Here is a 25,242-nt window from a genome sequence, read left to right on the forward strand (position 1 = left end):
AACAGCACTGTGCTTGCATTGACCACCTTCCAGGCAACTAGAAGACGGCCAAGCGAGCGCTCTCCCTTTTGCAGCGGCCAACCGTGGGCACCATCATCCGAAACGCCTGCGTAATCATACGGATCATCACTCTCCTTCGATTATGAATCAGCAACCCCAAACTTTCCTCCAGTCAGAATACAACATCTGTAGGAGTTTTACGAGATATTCTCCACTTAACTATCAAATTAGCCCTGTATGAAATACTTCTCCTGCCAAATCCAATCGAGTCGCTAAGTTTGTGCGTCGTTCCGCCGCTTCAAACCGACTGGTCCGCAGACTTCCTTCAGTCTCCAATCGGCGTCGTAGGTGGCAAGAGCTTCAAGGCCAATCCAGTCGCAACGCAACGGTCGGATGGCGCCTTCTAAGCTCCACGCGCTCGAGGAGCGCAAGCCGCTGCTGCAGGGCGTGACGGTCGTGCACGACGGCGACAGTTCCAAGACCGCATCCACATGGATGCCCGCAGACGCGCCCGGCCTGGGCGACCGCTACCCGTCGCAGCTCTCGGGCTGCCTGGGCAACATCTTCTTCTCGTGGGTCACGCCGCTCATGAAGCTCGGCAACGAGCGGCCGCTTGAGAGCGACGACCTGTTCCAGCTGGACCCGCACAACCGCGCGGCCAACGTATCCGAGGCGTTCGCAGTGGCCTGGGGCGCGCAGAAGCGCTCGAGCAAGCCTAGCCTCGTGTGGGCGCTCGGCAAGGCCTTCGGCCTCAAGTTCGTGGTTGCGGGCTTCCTCAAGCTCGTGCACGACTCGCTGCAGTTCGTGGGGCCCATGATCATCAAGGATATCATCGCGTACCTGAGCGACCCGGCGGCGCCGTTGTCCGAGGGGCTCACATACGCGGGCGTGATCTTTGTGTCGGGCGTGGTGCAGTCCTTTGCGCTGCGCCAGTACTTCTTCTACTGCTACGAGACGGGGCTGCAGTTCCGCAGCGCCATCGTCACGGCCGTGTTCGACAAGTCGCTGTTGCTGTCGGCCGCGGCGCGGCAGCAGCGCACGTCCGGAGAGATCACGAACCTCATGTCCATCGACGCCCAGCGGCTGCAGGATATGACGCCGTACCTACACGCCGTGTGGTACGCGGCCTTCCAGATCATCGTGTCGTGCTTCCTGCTGTGGCAGCAGATCGGCGTGGCCACGTTCGCGGGCGTGGCGGTCATTCTGCTCGTCATCCCGTTGATGACAGTCATCTCGACGGCCATGCGCAAGCTGCAGCAGCGCCTCATGCAGGTGAAAGACGAGCGGATCAAGATCTGCGTCGAGGTGCTGTCGGGTATCAAGGTGGTGAAGCTCAAGGCGTGGGAGAACTCGTTCGGCCAGCGCGTCATGAAGTTCCGTGACGAGGAGCTCGCGCGCCTGCGGACGTACGTGTTCGCGCGCAGCGGATCGAACACGATTTTCAGCTTCGTCCCGTCCCTGGTGACCGTCGTGTCCTTCAGCGCGTACGTGCTGCTTGGCCACACGCTGGACGTGGGCACGGCCCTGACGAGTCTGGCGCTGTTCAATATCCTGCGCTTCCCGCTGTTCATGCTGCCTCAGGTGCTGAATAACGTTGTGGAGGCGAGTGTGAGTTTTGACCGTCTGCGCAGCTACTTCCTGGCGGAGGAGCGTACGAACGTGGGCGAGGGCAACTTGACGGAGGTGGGCATCTCGGTGCAGGGCGCCGACTTCAAGTGGGACGCAGCTCCGCCGGCGGATGACGGCAAGAAGGACAGTGACAAGAAAGACGAGGAAGCTCCGACAACTCCCGTTGTCGAGGGCCCCACGCTCCGCCACATTGACTTCTCGGCGAAGAAGGGCGAATTGCACGCGATTGTGGGCCACGTGGGTAGTGGCAAGTCGACTTTGCTCGCTGGTATCCTCGGCGACGCTCGCTGCAGTTCGGGATCGGCTGCGATCCGCGGGTCTGTGGCGTACGTCTCGCAGCAGCCTTTCATTCAGAACGCGACTGTGCGCGACAACATCACGTTTGGCCTGCCGTTTGACGCCGAGAAGTACGAAGAAGCTCTGCGTGTGAGCTCTTTGAAGAAGGACCTGCGTATCCTGACGGCCGGAGATCGCACGGAGATTGGTGAGAAGGGCATCAACCTCAGTGGCGGACAGCGCACGCGCGTTGCCATCGCTCGTGCCGTGTACCAGGACACCGACATTTACCTGCTGGATGACATTCTGTCTGCGGTTGACAGCCACGTTGGCGCGGACATCTTCAATGAATGCATCAAGAAGACGCTGAAGAACAAGCTGGTGATGCTGGTGACGCACTCGCTGAGCTTCGTGAACCAGTGCGACCAGATCGCCGTCATTGCCGACGGAAGGATCGCGGAGCACGGCTCGTACAATAATTTGATAGCGAAGAAGAACTTGCTTGCTCAGATGGTGTCGAACTACGTGGAGAGCGAAAAGGAAGAGGACGACGCGAACACGACGTCGGCCGAGTCTGTTGAAGACGAGTTGGATGACTTGAGTGACGATGTAGAGCTGGCGATCACGGGTCGCCGAAAATCGAGCGAGAGCCGCATGCATCGTCGCTCTCGAGTGTCTTCGACGAGAAGCGATGACAGCCAGGCAGTTGAAGATGAAGGCCAGCTGATGGTTGAGGAGGATCGATCTGTGGGCGACGTGTCGTGGTCTGTCTACCGCGTGTGGATCAATGCGTTCGGAGGCATGTGTGCGGCTTTCATGGTCGTGCTGGGTTTCTTTGCCGCTCAAGGTTTGACCCTTCTGGCGACAGTGTGGATTTCGTACTGGTCAGAGCAAGCTGCCAAGTATCCGGACTCGCAGATGTACTACGTGTATGTGTACATGCTGATCAACCTGGTGTACGCTGTGCTCCTGTTCGTCCGTGTGATTCTGCTGTACCTGGGCTCTCTACATGCAAGTCGCCTACTCTTCAGCAAGTTGCTCAAGCAGATTTTGCACGCGCCTACCTCGTTTTTCGACACGACACCACTCGGTCGTATTGTTAATCGTATGTCCAAAGACATCTACACTCTGGACGAGGCGATTCCGGGCACGGTCGTTGGCCTTCTCAACACAATCGTATCTGTTGTGATCACTTTGGTTACGGTCTCGTACGTCACACCCATGTTTATGGTTATTTTGCTGCCGGTTCTGGTGGGATACTACACCTCCCAGCGATACTTCATCAAGACTTCTCGCGAGCTGCAGCGTTTGGACTCGATCAGCCGTTCCCCGATTTTCGCATTACTGTCAGAAACGTTGGATGGCCTCTCGACGATTCGTGCTTTCGGCGTTGAGAGCAGCTTTATCGGCCACAACAACTACCTACTCGACAAGAACCAGCGTGCGTACTTCCTGAACTTCACGATCAACTGCTGGCTAGCGCTGCGATTGGAGTTTGTCGGCACGTGTATCGCTGCCGCTGCTGCTCTTTCTGCGGTGTTGGCGCATGGCACGAATGCCGCCGAGGGAACGGCATTTGCCGGAATTGTCGGTGTCTCTCTGACGTACGCGTTCACTGTGACGCAGTCGCTTAACTGGACGGTGCGTATGATCAGTCAGTTGCAGACGCAAATGGTGTCTGTCGAGCGCATCCAGACGTACACCGAGATGCCGACCGAAGCTGCCCTTGAGAGCACTGCTGCTCTAAAGCCCAGTCTCGACTGGCCCACGGCAGGTGCTATCAGCTTCAACCGTGTGGATCTGCGCTACCGTCCCGGGCTTCCGCGCGTGCTTCGAGGATTGACGTTCAGCGTGAACGCGAAGGAGAAGGTCGGCATTGTCGGCCGCACGGGTGCCGGCAAGAGCAGTCTGATTGTCGGCCTCATGCGTCTCGTTGAGCTGGACGGAGGCTCCATCTCGATCGATGGCGTCGACATCAGTAAGATCGGCCTGCACGACTTGCGCGCCAACATCGCCATCATCCCGCAGGACCCTGTGCTGTTCTCAGGCACCGTGCGCTCGAACCTGGACCCGTTCGACCAGTTCTCGGACGAGCAGATCTGGACGTCCGTAAAGCGTGCGTCGCTGCAGAAGGCCGTCACGTCGCTGGACGACGTCGTGGACGAGAAGGGTTCGAACTTCAGTGTGGGCGAGCGGCAGTTGCTGTCTATCGCTCGTGCGCTGCTGAAGCGGTCGAAGGTGATTCTGATGGACGAGGCGACAGCGTCCATCGACACGGAGACGGACCGCCAGATCCAGCAGAGTATCCGCGAGGAGTTCCGCGAATGCACCACGCTCACGATCGCGCACCGTATCAACACGATCCTGGACTCGGACCGCATTCTGGTCATGGAGAAGGGCTCGGTCGCCGAGTTCGGGTCGCCTGCCGAGCTTCAACGCAAGCAGGACGGCATTTTCAAGTCGCTCGTGGACGCCTGGCGCCAGAGCAACGACAAGTAAGACGTGGGAACGATCTTCGTTCATTCGGCGGTACAGCTCAAGTAGATACAGGATCAAGGTCTCGCTCAATGAAGGGATAGTTGCATTTGACTTGTAGCTTACTACGTTAGTACTTGTTATTGCCTGCATCTTGCTGCAGGTTGATGCGGGTTCACACCCAATCCACGATTGTTGCCATGGGTTGCGATGGCTTCCCTGCTTCCAGGACGCTATTGTCGAGCTGGGTTAGCTTCAAGTGGAGTTTCCCCGTCGGGTCGCAAGGCACGTCGCCAAAAGTTCATTCCAGTTTTCTCCGCCAGGACCACAAACGTTCGGGATGCTGACAGTCGATCGCATGACCGACAAACTCTCGTCCAGCGTTGCAGTCGCTGCGTTGAGTGGGTTGGTTACACTTCCACTAGCCTGGTATTTGCTGTCAACTGCGCATGGCGAGAAGCAGCTTGGTACTCGCAAAGTGGTGCGACCATCGACCACGAAGCCGCTGATCGGGAACACGTTGGATATCCTCTACAACCTCCCGATTCGCCACGACTGGATCACAAGTCTGTGCGAAGAAGCGAAGGGTGAACCAGTTCTGCTTCAATCGCTGGGTACGCCCGATATGACTCTGTTGTCGACACCTGGAGCTTTCGAAGACGTTTTCAAGAACCAGTTTGACAACTTTCCCAAGGGCCCGAAGAAGAGCGAGTACCTACGCGAACTGCTCGGAGAAGGCATCTTTGCGGTCGACAACGAGAAATGGTACCGCCAACGGAAGACTGCCAGCAACTTGTTCACCATGAGAGCTCTTCGAGATTCCATGACGAGTACTATTCAACGTCACTTGGTGGTTTTGGAGCGCATCTTCCGTCGAGCTGCTGAGACCAACGCCTCGATTGACATGTTTCGGCTGCTGAACCGCTTCACGATGGAAGCGTTCACGGAGATCGGCTTCGGCGTGGAGATGAACTGCTTGGATTCTGACCAGGAGCATCCGTTCCAAACTGCATTTGACCGAAGCCAACAATCTCTGGCTTTGCGTTTTGTCCGTCCGAGTTGGTTCTGGAAGACACAGCGCATGTTGGGACTGGGCCCGGAGGGGCAGCTGCAACAAGATATGAAGGTGATCAACTCGACCATCTGCGACATCGTGGCCAAGACACTCCAAAACAGTGCGAGGGGGGCACCTAAGCCAGACGATAAAGCCGCAATGGATATCGTTTCACTGTTTCTGGATGACTTGAACAAGTCGAGCGACGTGGACGCAAACTGCTTCGACCCCACTTACCTGCGGGATATCGTTGTCAACTTCATCATCGCTGGTCGTGACACCACGGCACAAGCGTTGAGCTGGTTCTTCTACTGTCTCAGTCAGAACAAACAAGTGGAGACCAAGATCCGCGAGGAGCTACTAGCCAAACTACCAGATCTGTTCAATGGTCAATGCAGTCCATCGATGGACGCAGTGGGCGAGCTCACTTACGTCGAGGCTGCATTGAGAGAGACTCTGCGACTCTATCCGTCGGTTCCAATTGTGAGCAAGCAAGCGGTTCAAGACGCTGTGCTATCGGATGGCACCTTCATTGCAGCCGGGGCGATGGCTGGTTTGCCAATGTACGCACTGGGTCGAATGCCTCACGTGTGGGGGCCCGACGCAGCAGAATTCAAACCGGAGCGATGGATCGACGCGCAAACGGGGAAGCTTATCTCCGTTTCTGCCTACCAGTTTGTGGCGTTCAACGCAGGCCCGCGTCTGTGCCTCGGTAAGAACCTCGCCATGCTTGAGATGAAGTTGATCGTGGCGTCTCTACTGAGCAAGTATCACGTTGAGCTCGAGACTCCCAAGACTGTGACCTACGCCATCTCTTTCACACTTCCAGTGAAAGGACAGCTCAACGCCAAGATTTCTGCGGTTTAACGTTAGGTGAGAGAGCACAGGCAAGATCAATGCTGCTTGCAAACATCCACACTTTTACGCACTATTCCACTGGTACTCGAAAACAAGACAAACATTATGTTATCAAGCAAGGTGCTCACAGCGCTGTCATACTCTTCACAGAGGTTTCTCGTTTCCTTCACCATGGCCTTTAGGCGTATGCTGGACTGGCTGAGCGACCAATGCTTGACACCTTCACGTTGAGGGCGCCCTTCACAGGCAGAGTCAACGACAGGTCGTACGTGACGTCCTCCGGGTTGAGCACCTCCACGTGGAACTTGCTCAGGAGTCCTGCCACCACCAACTTCATCTCGAGCATGGCTAAGTTCATTCCGAGACACATGCGAGGACCGGCATTGAAGGATGCGAACTTGTAGGCAGAGACCGGGATCAGCTTTCCGGTGGTGGGGTCAATCCACCGTTCAGGCTTGAATTCTTCGGCGTCAGGACCCCAAACTTGGGGCATCCGCGCCATCGCGTAGTTCGCCAGACCAATTGCTGACCCTGCAGGAACGAAAGTTCCATCCGACAGCATAGTGTCTTGCACAGCTTGTTTCGGCACCACGGGGACTGAAGGGTGAAGACGGAGCGCTTCCTTTAGTGCAGCTTCCAGGTACACGCGGTGACTCACATCCTCCATCGTGGAGCTGACAGCGCCAGGTCTGTTCACTTCAGCGGGTTGCAACTTCTCTGCCATCTCTTTACGAATGGCAACCTCCACGTGGGGATTCTTCGAGAGGTCCACAAAGAACCAGCTTAGCGCTTGAGCAGTGGTGTCTCGACCAGCAACGAGGAAATTCACGACGATGTCGCGCAAGTACTTTGGGTCGAATTGCTGGGAGTTGGCAAGATTATCCATGAAGAGCGAGACGATGTTACCTACCTTCTTCACTTTGTTGTCGCCATTATCGTATCCACCATCGCCGTGGGTTACTCTCTGTGCTCGCTGTGCCAACGCTTTCTCCACAATGTCCAGCACCGTCTTGTCGATCACTTGAATGTCACGACGGAGCTGCCCCTCAACACCCACACCCAACCAACGCTGAGTCTTCCAGAACCAGCCTGGCCGAGTAAAACGCAAGAGCAGTGCTCGCTGCGCGCGGTCAAATGCTTTCTGGAATGGATGCTCTTCGTCCGAATCGAGACATCCCATGTGCACCCCGAAGCCGATCTCCGCAAACGCCTCAATCGTGAATCGGTTGAAGAGCCTGAACAGGTCAAGTGTCTCCTTATTGTCACTAGCACGCTGCAGGATGTCATAGAGCACGACAGCGTGGCGTTGGATGACAACAGTCATGGAATCTCTCAGTGCTCTCATGGTGAAGAGGTTACTGGCCGTCTTGCGCTGGTGCACCCACTGATCTCCATCAACAGCAAAGATTCCTTCTCCGAGTAAATCCTTCAGGTTCTCACACATGAATGGCCCTTTCTCGAAGTTGTGGAACTGAGTCTTGAGCACGTCTTCGAACGCCTCAGGCGTGAACAGCATGATGTTGAGGGGAATACCCAGCGCCCGAAGGAAAACTGGCTCCGCGTCGAACTGCTTGGCCATTTGCGTGGTGAAGTCGTGCAGATCTCCTTTCCCACCGCCGTGAATGATGAGGTCCAGCGTGTTCTCCAGGAGCGGCAGCGTCGAGTCCGGGCGGTGAACTTTGCTCTTCTCGTCGACTCTCATCTTGTGCCAAAAGCTCAGCGCGAGGGCCAGCAGAGCCAACCCGCCGATGGTCACGGAAGAGTTCTCGACGAGCTCGGCGATCGGCAGCATCTTGGCGTGAATGGCGGCGGCTTGGGCTTGAGACGGACCTTTGAATAATGACAGTGGAGACTCCAAACGAGCGGCTGCTATAACTTGAAGTTGCCATTCAACGGTCAAGATTATGGCAACGGAGCCTTGCCATCAACAGTCGACTTGCGCATGCATCCTACCTATTTAGCCTGCTCGACCGACAGCCTTGGGCATCTTCTTGGTGCGGGCGTCCTCGACTTCCTTGGTTTTGTAATAGTGCGGCGCGAGCTCCATGAGCCACTCGGACTTGATGGGGATCACGCTGCGCATGTACTCCTTGGTCGTGAAGGCCAGCTCGTGGTACACGACCCACCGCGGGACTTCCTCGAGCTTGATCAGACACGAGCTTGGGTGGATGTGCACAGATTGCGCCTTCTTGACCGTCTTGTAGTGCCCCGAGTTGTCCAGCTTGGCCGTGTTGTAGAAGTACCCTGCGCAGACCGCCTTGCGGATCGGTTCGTGGTCGCTGCGGTTGCTCGTTTTCTCGAGCTCCACGCGGTCGCAAAGGCCCTCGAGCTGCTCTCGCACGTCGCGGGCGGTCTTGAGCGAGCGCATGATCACAAAGTTCTCGTACGTCCATTGCGTCGAGTAGTTCGTTTCAACCCACTGGTTGTAGACATTCATCAGCGTGATGTGGTCGCCGCCGCCGCCACGTGCAAAGTTGAGTCGCGCATTATCAGCGTGAACGGCCTTGTCCTTCGGTCGGTAGAAGATCGAGTTGTTCACACTCAGCATGGCGCAGATAGTCATCACTTCCTCGGTGCAGCCAAACTTCTCTGAGGCGAGTAGAGCCTTCGACATCATCGGGTCCAGCGGGAACTCAGCCATACGACGTCCGAGCTTTGTCAGCTCACCCAAACCGTTCAGGGCGCCGAGGGCGTAGAGCTGTTCAAGAGAGCGAATGAGCGCCTTCTCTGGCGGCGGATCCATGAAGTCGAAGTGCAGCAAGTCGTTAATTCCGAGTGACTTCATGAGCAGCACAACACTGGCGAGGTTCGTACGCTGGATTTCCGGCACTGTGTTCTCGTCAAGTTCGTTCTTGTAGGACCACGCCGTGTAAAGACGGAAGCACTTGCCCGGAGCGGTACGGCCTGCGCGACCGGCTCGCTGGTTCGCCATAGCCTGCGACACTGGAGCCACCAGCAAGGACTCCATGCCCGTCTGCGCGTTGTAGTTGGTCTGTTTGCAAAAGCCCGTGTCAATCACGTAGCAGATTCCCGCGATGGTCAGCGATGTTTCAGCAATATTCGTACTCAGCACCACTTTGCGAGCGCCCTCAGGCGTTGGTTCAAACACCTGGGCCTGGCGTTCCGACGGCAACGTCGCATAAATTGGTCGAATAAGCAGCTCGCCTATTCGCGAGCCAAGACCACGGGTGCGCTGCAATAATATCTCTTCAGCTGATTCAATCTCCTCTTGACCGGTAAAGAACACGAGGATGTCTCCCAGAGGCTGCGTGATATGGATCTGCAGCACCGTCACGATAGCCGCATCCAGGTAGTCTGCCTCCGGAGCCTTCGTGTACAGAATATCCACAGGAAACATGCGTCCAGGGATCTTGAAAATTGGGGCGTCGTCGAAGTAGGCGCTGAACTTGGTCGCATCCAGCGTCGCACTGGCCACAATGATCTTGATATCGTCTCGGAAACGCGCAATATCCTTGATCAGGCCGAACAAGATATCCGTGCTGAGAGTACGTTCGTGAGCCTCATCAATGATCATGACGCTGTAGGTCTTCAAATCAGGCTCGGTCAGGAACTCACGCAGCAGCATACCATCTGTCATGTACTTGATCACCGTCTTGTCACTGGTACAGTCCTCGAAACGGATAGAGTAGCCCACTTCGTTACCCAGCTTCACATCCATCTCCTGCGCCACACGAGCTGCCACACTCATCGCAGCGACACGTCGGGGCTGCGTGCACCCAATAATACCGAGCTCCGAGTACCCGACCTCATGCAGAAACTGCGGGATCTGTGTCGTCTTGCCTGACCCAGTCTCCCCCTCAATAATAATCACGGGGTAATTCCGAATCGCCTCCAGCAGTGACTCCCGATAAGGATACACGGGCAGCTGCTTCCTTCCTTCCTGGATACTCAAGTGTTTCGCCTGCTCCATCTTCTTCCTCGCCTCTTGGACGTCTTCCTCACTCACATGATGGCCCGACAGCATCTGCTGCGAGATGAAGTCGATCTGGTCGTCGAACACGAACTCGTCCTCCTCCTTCTTTTCCCTGTGTCTCTCCTTAACCCCGAACCTGCTCGTTGCCATCTTGACCTGCGTGTCCTCCCACACCTCCTGCTCTGTATGGACCACTTCCTCCTCCTCGTATCTGTCCGTCAACAAGTCCTCCTTCTTCCTGATCCTGTTGCCTTCATCGTCCACTTCTTCGTACGAGTCTGGGATCTGATACCCGTCAACCTCCTCCTTCTGGGACCTAGCTTTAGCAGTCTCCAGGATCCTCTTGTTGAGCTCCAGCTGCTGCTGCTCCTTCCTGGACCTCTTGCCGTCCTCAAAGAGCACGTCCTCGTCCTTGAGCTGGAATTCCAACAGCTCCAGCTCCTTCTCCTCCCTCTTTTTAAGGTACTCCTGTCTGCTGAGCTCTCTCAGGCGCTGCAGCTTGTCGCTGAGCGCGCTCTGGTCGTCGTTTACGGCTCCTCTCTTGGCCAGCTGCTGGATTTCGTCGCCCGTGAGCCCCCCGGCAACCTCCAGCTCCTCCGCCTTGCGTTTGCGCCTCGTGCGGTCCTCGTCCCGTTGACGCAATCGCTCGGCGAATGCGTCGCGCTCCTCGCGGTCGCGTAATCGCTCGCGCTCCTCCGGGGACACTTGGGAGGCGTCTGGATCGGCTTCTAGCGCGCGCTTGGAACTGAAATCGCGCACAATCTCGACATCGGAGTCATGTTCGGCGTCTTGGGAAGCAGAGGCCAAGTCCTCGTCGCTATTGGCGCGGCGCCGGCGACGGGAGAAGCCGTCGGAGCGACGCGACTTGCCGCCTGCCATTGGTGTCGAATAATGGGGAAATTGGGCACGTTATAAATTAGGGGTGAAAAATGGGATGTTTGAATAAATTACGCTATTACAGTATTTTTGCCGAACTGCATGGTTCATGGAGCCATTCAAATTGGAAAGTGAAGTCGATGCCTGTCGAACTCCAAAAGTTAGAGCCTAGCCAACTAAATCTACTTCCTTTTTGATAAAAAGCAAACTACGTACCATAATGCTCCAGCTCGTACGTGAGAAGAAACATGCCCATAACGACAAGTTGTGCTTGTACCAAGTAGACCTGCGTTTCCAGCACGAACGCTAGCTGGTACAGAGGCGAAAATCCAAATTGACGTTGCAGAAATTTGTACACAAAAAGCAAGGAGCCTATCTCTAACAGTGCAAACACGAGAACATTCACTGGATCAAAGTGACCAGCTCCACCAGGATAGTAAACGACATTCGGTAGGTGCTCAAGTACCGCCTTGTACGTCACGAAAATGAGAGGAACGACACACTCCACGTATTCCACCAAGATCACGTACTCGCAGTGGAATAGAAGCTGTAGACCCTGCAGAACCAACTTTTTGGATCTCTTGGCTGATGTAGCAGCGCGATTCAGATCGGCATGGAACACCTGAACTTCTGTAAACGGACCATTGCCTCGTTCGTTGCTAAGCTTAGTTGGTAAGGGCTTCACTGCGTTTATCGATGTTATCATTGCATTTTGCACAAGCCGAGATGGCAACCATGATCGGCGGCGTTGCTTGTGAAGAGATTGCGCGGCGTGTATAGTTGAAGCTGAGTCACAGTCATAGAGATGTGATGCTTCCAGAACCTTTAGGAGTTCTGCTTGCTCGCTAGAAATTGCATGGGGAAAACAAGCTCGTAGTCGCGCACCCTCCAGTGAAGTTACGCGAAATGTTGTAGGATCTCGGGTCACTTCGAGGATCAGTGCCACCAGGCCGGAAGTCTGGCAAACATCAGCTAATCTTTTGTAAAAACGATCTGAAGGTGCGTGCTGGCCTCGAAACATCTTGAATACTACATGTGCGTTTGTGCGAATCTCTCGAACTTCAAGCACCAATTGGCCAATATCCGCTATAATGAAGACAACCGAGAGATAGATCGATCCCGTTGTGGACATGCACACTGAGATGAAGAGGGCACTGAAAAGGTCCACGACCATGGCGACAGTCTCAGGCATGAAGTCTTCCCACTCACGAGTGGATTGTACCACAAAGCGCTTCGCAGCAAATCTCCACAATGGTAGTACAATGACGACCAACACTCGGTACGCCGAAGGCATAAATTCGTACAGAACTTTGTAGAGTGGAAATACATTCATAAGCGTCATGCTAGCACCGAAGTAGTTTAGGAAGCGCCGAATGTTGCGGCGGTATGGCGATGTGCTCGCAAATTGTTTCCGGCCAAAGACCAACATCATCATCAATAGGACGTATAACCCCATGATGAATCCTCCAAGGTACCACATCATAGGTATCGGAAAGCCAATCAGTTTCGCTCCGCAGAGGCAAGTCCCCGCATAGCCAAAAGCTGCGCAGCCAGTTACCAACAACCTTTTCAATAACGTTGGGTTAAGATCCGGAACCAGGGTGACGAGCTGGCTGACGCCTGCAAAGGTCATTATGAAGGTTGTCAAGAACAAACGAATCCACAGAACCCAGTTCGCAGCCCAGCCGTCCGATGGTGGTCGTAGTGGCATGCACTCCAGCAATACAGCTGCTGAGAGTGCTGGTAGTGGTGTACAGACACAGACGAGAAAAACTCGGGTTTGCGATGCAGTTTTACAGTAGCGATCGAAACTTTCCAGGCGCTCAACTGAGTACGAGCCCTGGCGACCCACTTGAACTTCGTTCCATCTGTCCTCCAGCCGACTCCAGAGCTTTTGTGGTGTTGACGCTGAGCTAATTATCGTCGAAGAAGGCGAGGTAACCTCATTGGATTTACTCATAGCGGCTGCTTCTTTCCAGGTTTAGCTGATAAATACAACAGTGGCATCTTGCAGATGTCTAAAATAGGGAGACCGCCGGTGACGTTGTTTCTGCGATCAGTACTTGATATACAAGTACTATGTCCGGATGGTGATCTCTTTGCAAGCAAATAAATATAAGGTGTCGAAAGTAGTACGACAGCTTGGGAACCCAATAACTCCAAACGGAACACGGCCCACCTTTTGATTGCTCAGTGTTACACAACAATTCAGCCATCGGTCACTTCATGAGCAGCAAGCATATCAAGCAGCATTGGCGCGTCTCGCAATTTGTCGAATGGTCATCATATCTGTGTACTCGTCCAGTGATATGAGTCTCTCTCCTTCAAAAGCAAACGCGAAAATTCTGCTTAGCATCGTAGCATCAATTTTCTGCATCACACCAGCTTCAGCTGCATAAGTGCTGATTACACTCAAGAAAGAGAGTTTCTGTTTAGCTTCTTGACCTCCTCGAAGCCAGTCACCACGGTGGGTCAGGAAACGTGGCATAAACTCATCAAACAAGTCAAATGCGATTTTGATATGCAAGCAGCAAAGAGTCCGATTCGCCTTCAGCAGCCTCAGCAAACCCTCCAGGTCCGCTCTTCTCAGAAGCCCTGTTTGCAAACGCAGTTCTCGAAAACAGGACATGCTTGCCATAGACGGACTGGAAAACGTTTTTACCAGGTGTTCCACGCATGATGTGGTAATTGTTCGTGTCGAAAGATGCAGCGATGCGACCTTGCAGGTTCCTTCAACCGAAGCATCTACCAACGACGAGAAATCACCGAGTTGTCCAGATCGCACTGTTAAATGAGTTAATCTTGGGCAGCAATCGAGTAGCTCTTTGAGGTGTGTGTCGGTGAACGCCTCGCATTCCAAATTCAGTCGCTCAAGGTGAGCTCCTACCTTTTGCAGTAGGGCCATAGTTGGCCAGATTTTAGTCGTCTTAAGCTTTAGAGACTTGAGACCGGAATTCTGAGATGATGGGAAAGTTGGGCGTCTTGTGGTAGATACGACGAATTGGCGTTGGATGAATCCGCGCCCGAGTCCTGGTAGGTATACGCACACCCACTCGGGTCGCGAGCATAACACCATAAATTGCCCCTCACGCTTCAAAATCACTAGCGGCTTTGAAAACAATCGATGAGCAGGCTCTGTTTCCACCCTTGTGTTCGCCTGTACCAGGGCGATAGAAATATCAGCATTTGACGGAGGTACAAAGCTCAAGTCATATTCGTAGTCTAGAAGCAGCAACATGGCGGAGTTCCATTCGTTGTCCATAACATCGATGACCACTCCAACATCTCCCACCGACACATCGCACTGCGATATGTCGAGGTGCTGAATCGTCACGTTTGACTGTGGGTGAAACACAGCTAGTGTAAGCCAGTGCCAGAACAAGCGCCGCACGTCCTTCTCAACAATTGGACGTAGCTCAATACGGAGCTCCTGCAGCGACCGAATATACGGGAGAGCTGAGCAGAGTACACCAAAATACGATGCATCGGCAATGCATCGACCCGTGACGTGTAAAACACGAAGCCCTCCTGTCTCCTCCGATCCATTCACCAGATTCCACACCAATTGTCTAAACACTGAAAGTCTTTTCTCCCAGCTTTTTTCCAGCCAAAATCTAGTTTCAGCTCTTTCACGGGAATCGCGCAACCCTGCGGCTGAAACACAGCAGCCACAGCTTTCAAAGTCCCCGACTTCTTCAAACAATCCGTTGCCGATAACAAGCACTCCATCAGTTGAAACGGCATCCACATCTTGGTCATCTGATGGTTCTTTCGGCTCTTTGCAGCGCTAAACAGTCGACTCCATCTGCTGCCATCACCATACACAGACTCTACCCCACACAGCACCGGCACCGGCCACTTGTTCTGCTCAATATGTCTGCTCAAAACGTCCATCGTGAGTCGAAAGCCCGCACTTTCAGTCTCCTCTTTGAACAGCATGAGCTCCTCCAGCGCTGCAATTGTCTCGTGGCGAGCTCTTCCCGCCACGTTCGCCCCCTCCAGCGGGAACAAAAACTTCAGTTGACCGCTCGACGGTCTGGGGCGGGCTCTCAAGTGCAGGGGTTTCCACTTGGCCGCCCATCGCGGCTGCTGGCTCGCGTGCTCTGGATCGTCCGGCCAGATTTCGCTCCAAAACTGTGGGTTCTCACTCAGCGAGAAGCCACTGCACGCTGCCAATGCAGTCAACACCCGCAGGCTTTCGCGAATGGTCCGCGCTCCGTTGTGGCCTGCGAACTGCTGCGACGGGAGAGCGACGTAAACCCACGAGAACGTCGGCGCGATGGCGTCTTCGTCCACACGCAGTGCCACCTCCAGCGAGCTCAGCGCTGCGCGAGAAATACGGCGTGCCGTCTCCAGCGGCAGCGGCGGTACTTGCGCCATAGACTTCTGCTCTCCCGCTGAAAGGGATATGGAACCCAGAGAGCAGGTCACTTCAACTTGGCTGGATGGCTACATTATGTATCCTTCGTTAGCCTGTGTACGACCACCTCACATTTGCCACGTGGATCCCTCCCCTGTGTATTCCGATCCTCATCTATTTCAACGGGGGAGGGCCTCCCCTTCACCATGCCAGTCAAAATCCCCCTCATAGAGAGACTGTACGTGTCATCCTAAGCCGCATACGATGAGTAGTGAAGAGGTCCCCGCCGTCGTCGCCGAGCAGCCACAGGAGCTCGAGATCCCGGACGTGATCGAGCGCCTGCCCAAGCCCGACAAGGCTGAGCACGAGGCCAAGATCTCGGTGCTGGATGCCGCTATCAAGAAGCTGCAGGCGCGCACGAACGTGATCCGCGCCGAGATGGACGCGCTCAAGACGAACCGCGGCGGCTACGGCGGCCAGATCCAGGAGGCCAAGGCGCAATTCTCGGCCCTGCGCGGCCAGAAGGACGACCTGATCCAGCAGCGCAACCAGATCACGGCCCGTCTGCGCCAGACGCGCGACGCCAAGGACGCGTCCGTCAAGCAGCAGCGCAGCGTGCGCGCCACGCTCAAGTTTGGCTCAGAGCTCGAGTTCGAACAGGCCATCGCCGATCTGCGACACAAGCAGGAGACGAGCTCCATGTCGCTCAACGAGGAGAAGCGCGTGATCAAGGAAATCGAGCAGCTGCAGGCCCAGAAGCTCCAGGTGAGCGCCGTCTCGGGTGACCAGGGCGTCCTGGACCAGCAGAACGAGAGCATCAAGGAGACGCGTGCGCTGCAGGCCCAGAAGAACGAGGAAATCGACGCGGTGCAGGAAAAGCTGAACGCGCAGAAGGCCGCGCTCGACGAGCTCTACCGCCTCAACGAGGAGGAGAACCAGAAGGACCAGTTCCCCGTGCTCGCCAAGGAACGCAAGGAGATTAAGGAGCAGCTGGACGACAAGTTCACGGCCATCAAGGCCCTGCGCAAGGACTTCAAGGAGGCCAACGACAAGTACTACAACAACATCCGCCTCGTGCGCAAGAAGAAGGACCTCGAGCGCCAGAAGGAGGAGGAAGGCCGCAAGGCCGAGTACGAGGCCAAGCTCGCTGACTACGAGAAGGAGATGGCCAAGATCCACCCCTTCCAGAACGAGATGGACCTGTGCGACGCCCTCGTGAGTTTCTTGGAGAAAACGTACGGCAAGGAGCTCAAGGACGAGCAGGTTGACAAGGCCGAGACCGCGGCCGCCCCCGTGGAGCTCGACGGCATGAAGCCCCTCCAGCGCAAGGAGGAGGACTTCATGATGCTCGGCGCCGGCAAGAAGGGCAAGAAGGCCCGCGGAAAGAAGACCAAGAAGGCCGCCAAGCTGGTCCTGCCGCTCGCGCAGATGGAGGCTTTCAGCTCCGTCGGCTTGCTGCCGCCGTCGGCGGTGGGTGCTGTCTCCGAGTCGCTGGCTGCCGTGAAGGCCAAGAAGGTCTGGTTCAGCGAGCAGACGGCTCGCCCGAAGGCGGAGAAGTCCGCCGAGACTGCCGTTGAGGCTACCACCCCGACCAAGGTTTCGTCTCCCAAGAAGAAGAGCAACAAGAACAAGAAGTTCAACGCCAGCGACAAGGACGCCTTCCCGTCGCTCGGTGGCGTTGCTGCCGATCTCCCTTCGTGGGGCCCGGGCATGGCTCCCATTGTCGCTGAGCCCGCCGTGGCGGTCGAGTTCGCGGACGCTGACGTCGTGACGGAGGACGAGTAAGCCAAGAGGGTCTAGCTCATGTGTGACCGCCTCTGGACATACAACAGCACGGAACCAAGCACGCTGAAAGGGGGAGAAGCCCTCGCTTGCTACCAAGGAAGAGCTTGTGAGGTCTTTCGCCTTTTACTCTAGTGCGTGTCTGCTTCCACATCGGTAGTAATACAGTAGATACTTCCAACGTTTATCACGTACGCAGCGTCCTTCGTGCTATCAGCTACGATCGACCTCAGCAAAGAGCTGCTGCATCCGCTCGTTCTTGAGCTTCTCGCTGGCCAGCATAATCTGCAGCAATTGGTCTGCCAATCGGTCTTTGAACTGCTGTGTCTCCTCCACTTCAACACGAGCAAGCTGCGCGTCACGCTGAAGGCGACTCGTCCGCTGTAGCAGTGGACGCAGAAAGCGCTCGTTGTAGGCCACCGAGCGCTGCAGGAGACGCAATTCTGCCGCCATCTCAGGCACCAGCGCATTGAGATGCACCAAGTTCCGTTGTACCTCTTCGTCTTCTTCGTCGTCGGTGTCGATGTACCCGCTGTCGGTAAAGCTGGAAATCAGAGGCAGACGCTCAAAGCAACTGGCCATTCGCTCGTTGATGAAGTCGAACGGATGGACCCAGCTCGGAAGGACTGACGCAGAAGACCTTGCTGAAGAAGACGACGACGAAGAAGCTGCTGCAATCGCGACTGACATGAGCTTGCGGAACTTCGAGCGCAGTCGGTTTTTCACCTCGACACGCTCATTCAGCTCAATCGCAGCCTCGGACAGCTCGTACGCAATGGCATAGCGAACTGACATCGCCTGGGCCTGCGCGCGCTCAGCTGCCTCGATTTTCTGCTGAAGAATAATTGTGTCACTCGCGACGTCCGAGTCGAAACGCTTCAGCTTTGAACGGATCAGCTCCAGAGCCTTTCGCTGTGCAGCAGCATCGCCTTCACGCTCGAGGGCAGGAAACAGCATACGATGCTCTTCGGATAGTGGAGTTTGCTGTAGTCGAAGACGCAAGTACTAACAAAGCGTGAAATACACAACCAGCTTACCAATCTGTCCTGACAGAAGACTGGCCAAGACTTTCTTACCTCGAGATGTCGCTCTTCCTCCAGTTGCTGCAGGCTTGAGCGCGTCACTTTGTACTCCAGTGCACTCTCCAGCAGTATTCCTGGACCAAATACCTCTTCCAAGCCCAACTTTGGGTTCTTGCGGAAAAACTCGCTGCACTGCTCCAAATCCTGTTTTGCGGTAAACCAAAACGATAGAGCGCAATCAGAAAACGTAGGTGACTGTTTGCTGCAGCGTCACCATACCATCATGAGAAGCTTTGGTCGCAATTCTGCTGTAATGGCGAGCGCGACTCGATATACCGCTTTCCACCCGTCCATAAAGAAGAGATCCCACACTCGAACAAGTGTAGGAAGTGTAAGCACTCGAGCAAATAGCGTCACAAACCACTGCACATCGAAATGTCAAAGATTCGAATAAACCCGTATTCCCAGTGTTCTTACCTGCGTGGCTAGGATATTAGAGTGCAACCCAATTTGTCGGAGGTGCGCTGATAGATCGTAAAAGTGGAGCTTAAGCAGCTGCTGAAATAGGTAAATACATTGGGAAAGTCTGCACCATCACCACATACAAAATAGCAATTAGCTCACGTAGTCTCAGCTCCAAATACCAGATAAAACGCACCCTGGCATTTTGCGCTTCCACAAATCTGCCATCCCCTTGCGCCGAATCAAAGACAGCGTTAGCCAAAACACCGCTTCTTGCAGGGAGAGTCCATCGATTCCCACGTCAGCAGTATCTTTTGCATCTTTTATCACAAGCAGCAGTGCAGCGACGACGTAGTTCATCCCCTGATAAGCAACGCACGCAGCGCCATCTTTGTCGTTAGCTGGTCGGCTCTACTTGCAGTCACCGTCCAGCTACGCACCTGGCAGTAGCCAATGTCGTCTGCATGATGAGCGACCGCCTTCAGCACATTGCTAAGCATCCGTCTACCGTCGCCTACGAAACAGCACTGTCAATTCAAGAGGAACGCCAGCAGAAGCTTGATGCCTCGACCACAGCTCTCACCTTGGTCCGAAAAAAAGGGGTTCGCTGGGAAAGTTCGCTCTACATCGCGCTCGATCTCTCCTGCAATCACCAATCGCCCATTACTCTCTCCTCTATCTCTCCTGTCTCCAGCACAATCCCCACCTTCTACGCCTGTGCTCTCAAGCGATGCCTCGTCCTCCAACCTCTCCATACCCGTCAGCTGCAGCACAGCACAGCACAGCACGTCATGAGCCCCCGCCCTCCTACAAAGCTCAACAGTCTCCCCACCTTGAGGAACAAATCCTGGCTGCTCGCCCCCTCTGGAATCTCCTTCATGAGCGTTGACACGTCCCCAGCTCGCAGCCAGTAGCTTCAACGTCATGGACACCTGTGAGCTTGAACCAACCATCCCCCACTTGCGTTTATAAGGACCTCGTACCTGAATCTTGAAGCTTTGGGGAATCCGCTGGCACGCACCGCTAGACGTCGCAGCTTGCGAGTCTCCACGACGGATCGCAAGCTCCTGTTCACTCCAGCAACGGCCTCCACATCGTTCACCTCAGATTGCAGCGCCCATAGACGTCAGTACGCAGCGAAAATTCTACCAGTCGAAAGTGGAGAGAGAGGCACATTACATCGACCCACTGGTGGCGTAGTAACATCAGCAGAACCTCCGTGAACGGCACCTCGAGCGCGGCGAGGCCACTCATTCTGATCTGGTTGTCACGTCTTCTAGCTAATCCTACAATCTATCATTATCTACATTCTAGAATACAAGGTAAAAAACAATATGATTGGACCATTATTAAGTTAGCTCCTGGCCGCAGTGTGAGACTTGTCAACATGAAGGCGAACGCGGGTGTTGTGATTGTACGGCCAGTGCATTGACGAGTACCTATATTATTGTGCAATGGAAGCTAATGAAGAGTATTGTTCGGTGTTGTTTATATTGTCTACAGACTGGGCAGCAGGTGACGCTGGTGCCGTACGAGACGCAGCATGTGGCCAAGTACCACAACTGGATGAAGGACCCGTGGCTGCAAGGTAATTGCGACCATTTTGCAGTAGTGTGAACCTATTTTCTGTGGATCTCTCATGGATTTTGTTTTGCTGCAGAGATGACGGCGTCGGAGCCACTGTCGATCGAAGAGGAGTTGGAGATGCAAAAGTCGTGGAGAGAAGATGCCGAGAGTACGAGCTGTCAATGCCGAAGATAGTTTTGTGTGGACTCAGTTTCTACCCTTTTGATGCCTTTGGCAGAGTGCACTTTCATTGTACTGGAAAAGTCCGAGGGTGACGGCAAACCAGGCGCCTCGTACGTCGACGAGAGTGCCGTTGACCGTGAGTTGGTTGCTGTGTGGGAGATTTTATGGTGGAAGACGCGATATGTGACTAATGGGTGGTTGCAGGCATGGCGGGGGACGTGAACTTGTTCTTCAACGACTATGACGACCCCAAAGCGTGTGAGATGGAGATCATGATCGCCGAGGAGAAGTATCGCCGCAAGGGATTTGCGGAGGAGGCAGTGAAGCTCATGATGGCTTACGGTATGAAGCAGTGTCGTGGATGGCTGAGTTATGAGACCAACGAGGTCTTGTGTTCTTCATTTTTCCCCGTATACAGCAACGTCGAAGCTCCACGTCACCCGATTTGTCTGCAAGATCATCGAGACGAACGGTGCTTCATTGCAGCTCTTCGAAAAGTAAGTTTGCATGTCGTGCTGTTTTGCTCTTGAGCAAGCGACTAACTGCTCTCGCACATTTTTCACCATGCAGGCTGGGTTATGAGAAGTACAATTACGTGGCCGCGTTCAAGCAGGTAGAAATGGAGCTGGTCACCAAAGACAAGCACACCGAGCTCGTTGATGCGGTCCTCACGTCTGCTGCCATCCATGCGCCTCAGTGAAAATAGCAGCCGCAAATGCTCTCTGCAATGCTAAACTTACTGTGAAGACTGAGATCTAGTGCTGGCCTCTATCAAAACTGTGACAGTAACTCGATTCTTTGCAGCACAACTTGTACGCAATGACTATGGCGCATAACTTTTTCCAATCAGATGCACTAGCAACGGCGTCAGTACCAAACATGTATTCAAGCGACGTTCTGCGTCCTTGGACTGCAATGAAGCCACAGCCTCCATCATCTGCCCAGAACTCAGGGTAAACCAGCAGACTTGACAGAAGGACATTCTACCTCCCGGCTGAGGTACGTTTTTTTTAGATAGCGGTGTTCATTGTTGAAGTTCTCATCTAACCTCAATGCTTCCTTAGATATCATCCATAGCTCCACAGCGATCCCAGCAAGCTACAAGTTGCTATGCTGCTGAGACGATCAGCCATCCCAAAGATTTGAGAAAGCGAGATTGCTCGAGATAAGCGAGATAAACAATTAGCCCTTATGAAAACAGTCCGTCAAAGATGGAGGGAGTCATTCTGTCTTCGCAAGGCCTTGTTGAACCAGCAGCAGCAAGTGGCAGTTCAACCACCTACCAAGCCGCTCTCAGCACTAGGTAAGTGTTGTCGTATTGTGGCTCATTTTTTGTTGTTGCGTGCACTGCTGAGTAAATTGTAAAATGGTCAGATCAAGACGAAATGACGGCACATTTAAAAGCATGGTCACCTTGATGAATTGGAGTTTATCGCAGAGATGCTGTACGCTCTTACGCGCTGAATGCACACGACCTGGAGTGGGAAATTCAGGTTCGTACTTTACGCAAAAACAGCTTCGCATGTTGTACAGACGAGTTGATTCACGTGCAGTAGGATACCTCGTGTGGGAGGACTTCAGCTCGGCTGTTTTCAAAGGCTCTGATACGTAAGTCTATATGTTGCTACAGGTTGACGCATTCTCAAATGCTATCTCAATTTATGCAGATGAATTGCCGCTCGAAGAAGATACTTCTCAACGGGTACGCAGTGCCTGCGTTCTCTGTTTATACTCGGCTCATTACTTTTATGATGTCGACAAACTTCGAATACGGCAGCTGTAATACAACTGATTTCAGCACATTCCTACCGAGGCAGCGCAAACAGCACTGGAACTCGACCGAGACCCAGCAATTCCACGCCTTTATTGTACGAACGGTTAAGTCCACATGTTGTATTCACGCCTTTTTCTTCAAAGATCTCGGACATCCCAGCTATTGACGATACTCCTAATCTTGCTACATGCTGTATGGACGGCGGAATTTACGTCCTCGACATACATCTTGAACGTATCGGAATTTTTTGGTTGGCTACGGATAATGCGCACAATGGTTACTGTGGTGGTTTGGATCAATGTGGAATCCACACATAGATTAGAAGATTGGGTCCTTAAAAGGCCAGCGGTTTAGGCGTTATTCCAAATATGCTACGTGTGATCTAAGCGGGATGAGCAAATTTGCGGCTGTTAAAACATTCAAAAGGGAAGTTTATGTGAAGGATCACACGCAACCACGAAAACTTACACGTCCAACGCGCTCCATGTGCTATATGCCGTCTCGAGAACGAATTGCGAACGCACTCAAGCACAAATGTTTGAGGCTTTTTTTCAAACTGGCGAGGAAAATCGGGTTTACGGCAGCTGCCATTTCATACGAATAAAGGTGGGCATGGAGCAGCAAAATGCTCGAGGCAATGAAGTCCCAAAAGGGAATTAACCGAACACCGCAACAATCGCAGACGAAGCAAGAGTACGGCCTTGACAAAAAGGAATGCAGCCGCTAGAAGTTTTCTGAAAACAACGACCGAGTCTTTCTCGGTTCCTTGCAGCGGCGAAACAATTGTAGCTGGAGCACAACACTGTCGAATCCTAGCTTTCGGATTAGTTGATGACTACTTCGTGTGAGCATTCCTGACTCTTTGGATGAAACTTAATAATCATTTCCATTGTGCGGCATCCAACGCCTTTTGCCAGTAACCCACTCTATCTTGTTTGCATCTCAAGCGCCATTTCTGATGTACACGGGCAGTACTGTGAAGATAGTACTCGTTGGATGCGTCGAGTGCGACATCAAGACCGGTTTTTCGACCGTGGTTAATGGTGGCATTGATTCGGTTTGGGGTTTTGCAGCAGTTCTGTTTCTTAATATCAGTGTGCAGTACGAATTTGTGTTTTGCGATATCATGAAGACCATCTCGGGGCATTTCGGACGGTTCTGCCCGAAACATTCCTGCATTCAGTGGAGATCTTTTTTCTTTGGGTATTGCAATATCCGAGGTGACACACTTTGGCATGATCGCCTCACCTGAAGTTATCGAACTGCAAAGGCACACTTATGATTGAGTAGAGAGCACAGAAATAGCGCCAACAACGTTCTCCCATACTTCAGTACTTGCTATTTTCGTGAGAATTTTGCTTCGGTGAACTGAACAATATTGTATTCATCGGCTCAACGCAGCCGATATGAGTCAATCCAATGAGGTTACATCGCCTTCTTCGACGATAAGCAGCTCAGCGTCATCACCACAAAAGCTCTGGAGTCGGCTGGAGGACAGATGGAACGAAGTTCAAGTGGGTCGCCAGGGCTCGTACTCAGTTGAGCGCCTGGAAAGTTTCGATCGCTACTGTAAAACTGCATCGCAAACCCGAGTTTTTCTCGTCTGTGTCTGTACACCACTACCAGCACTCTCAGCAGCTGTATTGCTGGAGTGCATGCCACTACGACCACCATCGGACGGCTGGGCTGCGAACTGGGTTCTGTGGATTCGTTTGTTCTTGACAACCTTCATAATGACCTTTGCAGGCGTCAGCCAGCTCGTCACCCTGGTTCCGGATCTTAACCCAACGTTATTGAAAAGGTTGTTGGTAACTGGCTGCGCAGCTTTTGGCTATGCGGGGACTTGCCTCTGCGGAGCGAAACTGATTGGCTTTCCGATACCTATGATGTGGTACCTTGGAGGATTCATCATGGGGTTATACGTCCTATTGATGATGATGTTGGTCTTTGGCCGGAAACAATTTGCGAGCACATCGCCATACCGCCGCAACATTCGGCGCTTCCTAAACTACTTCGGTGCTAGCATGACGCTTATGAATGTATTTCCACTCTACAAAGTTCTGTACGAATTTATGCCTTCGGCGTACCGAGTGTTGGTCGTCATTGTACTACCATTGTGGAGATTTGCTGCGAAGCGCTTTGTGGTACAATCCACTCGTGAGTGGGAAGACTTCATGCCTGAGACTGTCGCCATGGTCGTGGACCTTTTCAGTGCCCTCTTCATCTCAGTGTGCATGTCCACAACGGGATCGATCTATCTCTCGGTTGTCTTCATTATAGCGGATATTGGCCAATTGGTGCTTGAAGTTCGAGAGATTCGCACAAACGCACATGTAGTATTCAAGATGTTTCGAGGCCAGCACGCACCTTCAGATCGTTTTTACAAAAGATTAGCTGATGTTTGCCAGACTTCCGGCCTGGTGGCACTGATCCTCGAAGTGACCCGAGATCCTACAACATTTCGCGTAACTTCACTGGAGGGTGCGCGACTACGAGCTTGTTTTCCCCATGCAATTTCTAGCGAGCAAGCAGAACTCCTAAAGGTTCTGGAAGCATCACATCTCTATGACTGTGACTCAGCTTCAACTATACACGCCGCGCAATCTCTTCACAAGCAACGCCGCCGATCATGGTTGCCATCTCGGCTTGTGCAAAATGCAATGATAACATCGATAAACGCAGTGAAGCCCTTACCAACTAAGCTTAGCAACGAACGAGGCAATGGTTCGTTTTCAGAAGTTCAGGTGTTCCATGCCGATCTGAATCGCGCTGCTGCATCGGGAGAGAAAGCTAAAAGGTTGGTTCTGCAGGGTCTACAGCTTCTATTCCACTGCGAGTACGTGATCTTGGTGGAATACGTGGAGTGTGTCGTTCCTCTCATTTTCGTGACGTACAAGGCGGTACTTGAGCACCTACCGAATGTCGTTTACTATCCTGGTGGAGCTGGCCACTTTGATCCAGTGAATGTTCTCGTGTTTGCACTGTTAGAGA

At 53.6% G+C, this 25,242-nt stretch overlaps 7 protein-coding genes across 7 annotated transcripts; 3 read left to right on the plus strand and 4 right to left on the minus strand.

Annotated features, from left to right (window-relative positions):
• Nucleotides 1-393: 393 nt before the first annotated feature.
• Nucleotides 394-4,404, plus strand: KRP23_3672 (Multidrug resistance-associated protein 1; the record flags this gene model as incomplete). Its single annotated transcript, XM_067888552.1, has 1 exon — nucleotides 394-4,404. The coding sequence occupies one exon, from the start codon at nucleotides 394-396 to the stop codon at nucleotides 4,402-4,404; it is 4,011 nt and encodes a 1,336-aa protein (XP_067747785.1).
• Nucleotides 4,405-6,204: 1,800 nt separating this feature from the next.
• On the minus strand, nucleotides 6,205-8,084 carry KRP23_3673 (Cytochrome P450 704C1; the record flags this gene model as incomplete). The annotated part of the gene is made up of 3 exons (XM_067888553.1): nucleotides 6,205-6,237; nucleotides 7,203-7,331; nucleotides 7,479-8,084. 3 exons carry the CDS (start codon nucleotides 8,082-8,084, stop codon nucleotides 6,205-6,207), a joined length of 768 nt encoding a protein of 255 aa, XP_067747786.1.
• A 165-nt stretch (nucleotides 8,085-8,249) lies between these two features.
• Nucleotides 8,250-11,105, minus strand: KRP23_3674 (Pre-mRNA-splicing factor ATP-dependent RNA helicase DEAH1; the record flags this gene model as incomplete). Its single annotated transcript, XM_067888554.1, has 1 exon — nucleotides 8,250-11,105. One exon carries the CDS (start codon nucleotides 11,103-11,105, stop codon nucleotides 8,250-8,252), a length of 2,856 nt encoding a protein of 951 aa, XP_067747787.1.
• A 3,543-nt stretch (nucleotides 11,106-14,648) lies between these two features.
• Nucleotides 14,649-15,482, minus strand: KRP23_3675 (uncharacterized protein; the record flags this gene model as incomplete). The annotated part of the gene is made up of 1 exon (XM_067888555.1): nucleotides 14,649-15,482. The coding sequence occupies one exon, from the start codon at nucleotides 15,480-15,482 to the stop codon at nucleotides 14,649-14,651; it is 834 nt and encodes a 277-aa protein (XP_067747788.1).
• A 244-nt stretch (nucleotides 15,483-15,726) lies between these two features.
• On the plus strand, nucleotides 15,727-17,247 carry KRP23_3676 (Proton pump-interactor 1; the record flags this gene model as incomplete). Its single annotated transcript, XM_067888556.1, has 1 exon — nucleotides 15,727-17,247. One exon carries the CDS (start codon nucleotides 15,727-15,729, stop codon nucleotides 17,245-17,247), a length of 1,521 nt encoding a protein of 506 aa, XP_067747789.1.
• Nucleotides 17,248-17,457: 210 nt separating this feature from the next.
• KRP23_3677 (EVI5-like protein) lies at nucleotides 17,458-19,982 on the minus strand (the record flags this gene model as incomplete). The annotated part of the gene is made up of 11 exons (XM_067888559.1): nucleotides 17,458-18,249; nucleotides 18,321-18,470; nucleotides 18,546-18,689; nucleotides 18,744-18,852; nucleotides 18,925-19,091; nucleotides 19,169-19,242; nucleotides 19,312-19,371; nucleotides 19,435-19,492; nucleotides 19,561-19,642; nucleotides 19,712-19,830; nucleotides 19,908-19,982. 11 exons carry the CDS (start codon nucleotides 19,980-19,982, stop codon nucleotides 17,458-17,460), a joined length of 1,830 nt encoding a protein of 609 aa, XP_067747790.1.
• A 133-nt stretch (nucleotides 19,983-20,115) lies between these two features.
• On the plus strand, nucleotides 20,116-21,177 carry KRP23_3678 (N-acetyltransferase 9-like protein; the record flags this gene model as incomplete). Its single annotated transcript, XM_067888560.1, has 7 exons — nucleotides 20,116-20,142; nucleotides 20,232-20,316; nucleotides 20,389-20,463; nucleotides 20,533-20,613; nucleotides 20,682-20,819; nucleotides 20,896-20,974; nucleotides 21,048-21,177. 7 exons carry the CDS (start codon nucleotides 20,116-20,118, stop codon nucleotides 21,175-21,177), a joined length of 615 nt encoding a protein of 204 aa, XP_067747791.1.
• Between the last annotated feature and the right edge of the window lie 4,065 nt (nucleotides 21,178-25,242).

This window comes from Phytophthora ramorum (genome assembly GCF_020800215.1).
Source record: "Phytophthora ramorum isolate Pr-102 chromosome Unknown Phyram_PR-102_s0003, whole genome shotgun sequence".
Classification (NCBI taxonomy): domain Eukaryota; phylum Oomycota; class Peronosporomycetes; order Peronosporales; family Peronosporaceae; genus Phytophthora; species Phytophthora ramorum.